The 7,127-nt window shown below is 50.2% G+C and overlaps 1 protein-coding gene across 1 annotated transcript; it reads right to left on the reverse strand.

Moving 5' to 3' along the window:
- Positions 1-2,073: 2,073 nt before the first annotated feature.
- LOC307060224 (retinol dehydrogenase 16-like) lies at positions 2,074-6,739 on the reverse strand (the record flags this gene model as incomplete). Its single annotated transcript, XM_079714659.1, has 4 exons — positions 2,074-2,291; positions 2,846-3,009; positions 3,846-4,104; positions 6,427-6,739. 4 exons carry the CDS (start codon positions 6,737-6,739, stop codon positions 2,074-2,076), a joined length of 954 nt encoding a protein of 317 aa, XP_079570785.1.
- Between the last annotated feature and the right edge of the window lie 388 nt (positions 6,740-7,127).

The following is a 7,127-nucleotide window of genomic DNA, read 5'->3' on the forward strand; positions in this document are numbered from 1 at the left end:
ACCAGCCTGTGCCTGCTTCCTGGGTGACCACCAAGACCCTCCTACAGGGGCTTCCCAAAGGGTGAGGATGAAGAAGGCAAGGATGAAGGATGGTGCCCTGGAAGCTGTGTGGAAACGGTGTCAGGAAGCCAGGGCGGCATGCAAATCCTAGGCAAACACAAACCCTGCTAAGGGAGAAGGTTTGGTTTCTTTACTTGGAAGAAACAGGAGATTTTTTTTTCTCAGTGAGCAAAAATTCCTTCACCCATAAATTCCCAAGGGGCCATGCAGCAGCCACATCCCAGCCGTCATGCCATCTGCTTCCCTCTTGTGAACCCTGAAAGTAATATGACTGCTTGCGGCAGTCTCAGCTGTTTCAGACTACATTCCAGGTGGAAACAACCCCAGGAAGGTACGGAGAGAGCAGTAAGAGAAAGGAGCCTGGGGTGACACTCACTCACCTGGGAGCTGCAGGAATCAGAAGAAGAAATCTTTCAGAGGCAACCCTGTCAGGGAGACTCTCTGACAAGGATCTCTGCATCTATGGTCCAGGGAGTTGCAGCTGGCCCAGATTCCGAGGCCGCACCTGTGAGCCTGTTTGTGCTGGAGCAGGGGCTGCCACCACCTGGTGTCGCTCTGCCCAGTCTCAGTAGGACCACTGGCCAAGACAGGGCGTCCCACACCATCCCCTCTACTCATCCCACATTGGGTTCCCTGAAGAGGGGAGAGGCGTAGGTAACCAAAGGGGGCTAGAAGGTGCCAGGAGTGAGGGCTAATTGTGCAAGCTCTTTTCCAGCCCTACATGTATGCAGTCCCCCTATTGGAGTGAGCTCCCAAAATGGAGAGACAAATCCCGCCTTCAGGGGCTGAATATCTGATACTTGGAGGAGATGAGATTTTCAGTGGGGAATCACTGATCCTTTGTCAAAAACCACCGGGACAGCCAAGGGGAGGATTAGGGAAACTTCCTTGTGACAGCCGCATGGACCCTCATGGTTTCCTCCCTAAGAAAGGCAGCCTGGAAGGAGGAGGAATAGGGATCTACGGAAGGTCTAGGGTAAGGACGTGGGATGGTGTGCATTGCACTTCTTTTTTCAGTGCTTTTGTTGCTCTGCCTTGTCTAAATTGGGGTCCTTGAGTCACAGTCCACACTGTGGGCCATGGAACCCATCTCAGTGCAGCCCTGCACCCCCCTGTACGACCAGCAAGGAGGGCCAGGGATTTGCAATCTCACAAGCTCTCTGACATTCTGGAGAGGATTCCTGGGGCTGAGTCCAAACCTCCTGAACACATACCCCCAAGGCATAAAGTGAATCAATGATACTTTATTTGATTTCAGTTTGTTTGGTGTGACTGGCTGGGTGTCTGTGTGTGTATGTGAGTGTTTACGTGTATAAATAATAATTTGAAAAACAGGAGTCTTCAAATTAAGCATGAAGCTCTAGCATGCATTCAAGCAGGTGAACTTTTCAACTATAATTTTAAGGAAAAAATAATCAATGGAAATTCTTGTTTCCAAGATAAATCAAAACCCAGTTTCTTTGTTCTCTGACAGGATCCCATTCCAGCCAAGGTCTACTGAGTTGGCACTTAGACTCATGAGTCAGGCTGGTAGTCACCCTCCACTGTCAACACATGCCTTCAGGCAAGAGGGGCCTTTATCTCCCTGTCCATTTCTATCTTGGGGGAGAGGGAGACTGGACACGGGAAAGATACATCTGAACAGGTGGACAGAGGCAGAGCATGGGGGACTAAAAACTCCCAGCTGCCCACACCCTCCCCAAAGTGTGGGTTTTTCACAGCTGCATGTGGGTTTTTCACAGCTGCATGTGGGTCATAAGGCACAGAAAGGCCACTCAAGGAACAGGACAGAGACGTGAGATAATGAGCCCTGTTCCTCAGCCATAAGACTTGTTGCTTTCTTCCTAATATCCCCAGAGAACTAAGTAATGTCCCAGGAGAAGCCTGGGGACTGAGGTGGGATGGGTGTCCCTGGTGACATGAGAACCCCTTTCTCCACTCTATTTCCCCTCCCTGATGCATCCCCTTCCCACACAGTCCCCAGCTCCCCCCACCATGCACCCCAGTCTTGGGTTACAGGGCCTTAGCAGGCCGTGGGGCACCCCAGTACATCATGAGATCCACCAGGAAGGTGGGCATGTAGCTCATGGGGAGGTAGAAGAGCTTGGCGTCCCAGCCAGCGGAGTACCGGGTGCGGGGGTGGCAGGCAGTCAGGGCATGCTCCATGCAGTTGGTCACCAAGGACAGATTCCCAGACCATGATGGCTTCATTAAGTTAGATGTCTTCATGACTGTCCAGAAGGAGACATCATCCAAAATATTCTCATTTCCCAATGCTTCCACTTTCAGATCAACCTGACAGTTTCTAAAAATTCCTTTCTCTTCCAAAATCATACTCCAAAGCAAATCCATGGATTTCATTGGAGTGTGTCCTAACACTTAACCCAGGGTCTCTATCCACACTAAGCCCCCTCTGGATCTATTCCTGGGAATATGTGTGCTACATAACCTGGAGGTCTCTGCAAACACTAGAAATTGAGGCACCTGAAAAAAGCTGGTTCTAACACCAGCTTACCATGATTCCACGGGTGTCTTCCCTCTCTGGCTTCAGTTTCCTTACCAAATTAAAAGACTTTTGGAAGAGAAAATGGTCCCCAGGTCTATCAAGCCTGAATCCTTTCCTTGGGTCACCAATTGACCACATGGGACCCTGGGGATGGAGGTCATGTCCCCGCTATGTGGGTGACTCAGAGACTGGAGGATGGACCTGAGACTGGATGAGGTGCTAATGATGGACCCAGGCTACCAGACAAGGGTTTGCTTCTCTCCCCAAGGTCTCACTCACAGTCAGCCACGAACTTCTCTCCATAGAGTTCCTTGATCTCTGGGCTGGCCTGATCCCATGATGCCTGGAGGCTTCCATTAAACACCTCAGGGCTGGTCATATTGGTCATGAAGTAACCGGGCTCAACCATCATCACCTTCACTCCGAAGTAGGAGAGCTCCCTCCTGCAAGGGAGACAGGCAGAGGGGCAAGGACTTCAGAGATCCTCTTGCAAAACAAAACACGAAACAACAGTAAGACACCAACATAGGACTGGGGTGGGATACGCTGGAATTTCTCAGAGGTTGTGAGGCACAGAAGCCAGGGGGAGAAAACTCAGGATGATGGTATTGCTTCTGTATAGAGTGTGAATATTTTTCCAATTATTTTACCTGTGCCTATCAGCTCTAAATCCTACCAATTGTGCTACAAGGCATCATTTAAATGTTATCTCCTCCTATTCCTCTCACCTCCAATCAATCACCACACTTTGCACGTTTTATCTTTCCCATACTCCCCAGTCCCCTCTCTCCCCTCTCCTACCCTGCTAACCCCCTGGCCACCTGTCCTCTAGGGAGCATCTCTCTGCCGGCGGTATCAGATCCCCCACATCAGAGCCACCCTCTCCCTGTAGCCCGTGGAGTCTCCACACTGATTTGATTAAGTGGCTTCATGGGGGTACACTCCCCACAGGGCACCCAGAACCTAAATACCGCAGCAGTTGAGCACATGGAAGGGCTGCACAGCCAAATAATATCAGTTCCAATTCTGCCTCCGACACTTGGTGACTGTGGACCCTCACACAAGGCAGGAATACGTTGAATCATATTAGGCCTCGCACCCACCTGGACACCCAAAAGATAAAAGGGTGCTTCCCAGTGAAAGACCTACACAGAGCAAGAGAGAGGGATCTAGAAGGAAGGGCCATTAGGTCTCTAAAGAAAGAAAACCCCTGTAGAAGGGCCCCCCAGAAGCATAGAAGCAGGAGGACAGAGGAAAGACCTCCATTCCAGGCCATTACCTGAGGGAGTCTGAGAAAGCCTCCACGCCGTACTTGGACATGCAGTAGCCTCCACCAAAGAGGGACACGCGGCCCATGACACTGGAGACGTTGACCACACGGCCCCTCACCTTCCTCACTAGGGGCAGCAGACTCAGGGTCACCTCAATCATCCCCAAGAGGTTCACGTCGAGCATCTTTACGAAGTCCTGTTTGGTCAGCCACTCACTGGGTGCCATGGGCGTGCAAATGCCGGCATTATTCACCAGGCCCCAGAGTCCTGGGAACAGTGAGGGTGAGAGGGCAACACCATGCTGGGCCCATGAGTGAGGACCCAGCTGTGGTTCCAAGTCACCTTCCACCCAGTGAGGACTTTAGGAGAGAGGCTGCAGGGGGAACGGCTGGAACAGAGACCAACATGCTGCCTGCGGGTTTGGGGAGACCAGACCCTGTAAGCGGTTGGAGGACAGAAGCTGCGCCACCCCCCTGACTCAGTCTTCATGCCCAGCCCACTGCCTGGTGACAAGGGGCAAGCACCCCAGGTTGGATGAAGGCCGGGACTGAGGTTGAAGAAATCTAATGGGTCCATAGTCTGGAACTCGGAGGCTGAAGTTTTGGGTTTTCACAGTCCATGTTGTCCTTGCAGACATTATCAATATTCACCTACATTTTCAGATTTTCTGACAGCTGCAGGACTGAGACTAGCTCAACAACTAGTATGAGGGAAAGAGAGGGAAATATAGAGAGACAATGAGGAAGGGAGGGGAAGAGAGGAATAAAAGAGACAAAAGGCAAAAGACAAAAAAAGATGAGTAATATCTGGGTGGAGATTGGCTGGGTAAAACAGACCTGAAATCCCAGGTTTGGGAGAACATGTTGACAGGCCTGGTATTGACCTCTAGGGCCTGGCCTTAAAACACCCGCATCAATACTGAACAATGTTCCTGAAGGAATCTGGGGAATTCCATGGTGGTAGGCTTTCAGGGGGAGGCAGGGATGTTTCTGTTTACCCATCACCCCCAGAGCACAGAGTTCACCCCCTACCCCAGAAAATTCCATATTCTCCTCCCACCCACACAGGAGTCCACTCTAGTCCCATCTCCTTGGAGCAGATTCACCCAACTTAATGGAGACCTCTCTGCAAGTATCAAAGACACAATCCCAAGGTTTTAAAGACTTGGTAACCATAGGCCTCAGGGTGGCAGGAGCAGGCTATTGAGGGATGGGATAGGGCTGCCAGAAGTATCCACACAGAGAGATGAGTTCCTCCCCTACTCAGTAACACGTGTGCCTTGTAGGAAGAATATTCTCCAACCATTGTCATCAAAGGCACAGTCAACATACGTGGTTATAGTGTAGGGAACTGGGTAGAAAGAAGTTTCCAGGATATCATTTATGTTGCATATGATGAATAAAAGGTAGGAAATAATTATGTATCATACCATGAGGTACTTTTTATTAAGTAATGCTATTCTAAAAGGTATTATATTCTCAATCATAATTTATTAATTTTTGGAAGAAATTTTTATTATGTTGTAAATCTGTACATCTTTCTTTAGTGGAAAGAAAATGATACTAATATGTGCAAAATATAATACTATGTATGTCAAAATATTATCAGTACTTATCTCTGGGTGGTGAGATTTTGAGAGTGTTTGGTTTTAATCCCTGCACTTTTCTGAGTTTCCACAATGATCATGTTTTAAATTATACTCAGATGAAAGAAATTCAAGGCTTCCCTGGTGGCGCAGTGGTTGAGAGTCCGCCTGCCGATGCAGGGGATACGGGTTCGTGCCCCGGTCCAAGAAGATCCCACATGGCCGCAGAGCGGCTGGGCCTGTGAGCCATGGCCGCTGAGCCTGCACGTCCGGAGGCTGTGCTCCGCAGCGGGAGAGGCCACAGCAGCGAGAGGCCCGTGTACCGCAAAAAAAAAAAAAAAGAAAGAAATTCAAGTTCTCTCCTTCCCCTGCAAAACAAAGGCACAACTGTAGTAATTTAAAAAAAAAAAAAAAAAAAAAAAGAAGGAAAAGAAAAGAAGAAAAACAGAAAACAAAGAGAGCGAGAGAAAAAGTAACCCTTAAGTAGTTTTCTGGCCTTCCTTAAACAAGTCCTGACAGCTCAATGTTGTCATCTGAAAATTGGTGACATTTAAACCCAAGTAGGACGACTACGGGTCACCAGCAAGAACATAATCAAGTGCTGAGAACACAGCCCAGCTCCAGTGCTGCCCCCCAGCCCCCCATGCAGCCTTCCAGCCAGAGCGCCCATCTCCACCTGTCCTCCAAAAAGTGCACCCAGATCACCCTGGTCACTCAGCATCAAGGAACCCACACCTCCTGCTGAGGGAGGAGGGGACACCAGACAGAAAGTCTGCAAGGACACATTCTCATCAGGGAAAACTCTCCCCCAAACTGCAGAGCCTCAAGTTTGGGAGGTGGAAGTGGGATGGAAGAGGGTTTGCTGGTCAGCTGGGCGATGTAAAGAATGCAGGGAGGACTTCAAGTCCTGGAAAACACCTTGGGAATCTCCTCAGATAGCTGTCAATGGGTCTCCCCTTCACAGAGAGAGAAGAATAAACAGAAAAAAGAAATCTGGGTGGTACCTCTGTCCCCGACACGCTCCTTCAGCCACTCAGTGGCCGCAGTGATGCTCTCAGTCTTGGTGACGTCCAGGATCACCGTCTCCAACCTGTCTGATGTCTGGTCCTTCAGCTGCTCGGCCCCCTGCTCCGTCAGACATGCAGCCAGCACCCTCAAGCCTCGCAGGTCCAGCTGCCTGGCCAGCAGCTTCCCAAAGCCCGAGTCACAGCCCGTGATGAAGACGAACTTGTCCTGGAGGTGGCTCACCACCTGCCTCTCCCGGTACCAGCGCAGGAGGTAGTACAGGCCCACAAGGACCGCCAGGTACAGCCACATGGCTTTGCAGGGGACAAACACAGGCAGGCTGGGGTGAAACTCGAGTCTGGCTAGTGTTGAGACAGGAGGACTTAAGCACACACACGATGTTGGTTGGCCAAGCAGCCTCCAGGCTCTCTGGCATGGAGTCCTCAAGATTTTCCTGTTCACCCTCTTTGGTGAGTATTATTGATTCTAATCCCAAATGCATGCTATTTGGTACGCTCACAGCATTTCTAATACATGTCATTGCGTTTCCAACACAACTTCTTAAGGATGACAATACTTTTCCCAGCCACCTCTTCCTGGTGCTCCCACTCCTCCCTGTTGCCCTCTACCCACGTCTCCCCTCTCCACCCCACCTCCAAACGTTGTAACCCTTATATCCCAGGTTTCATGGTTCACAACT

This window comes from Hyperoodon ampullatus (genome assembly GCF_949752795.1).
Source record: "Hyperoodon ampullatus genome assembly, chromosome: 11".
Lineage (NCBI taxonomy): Eukaryota > Metazoa > Chordata > Mammalia > Artiodactyla > Ziphiidae > Hyperoodon > Hyperoodon ampullatus.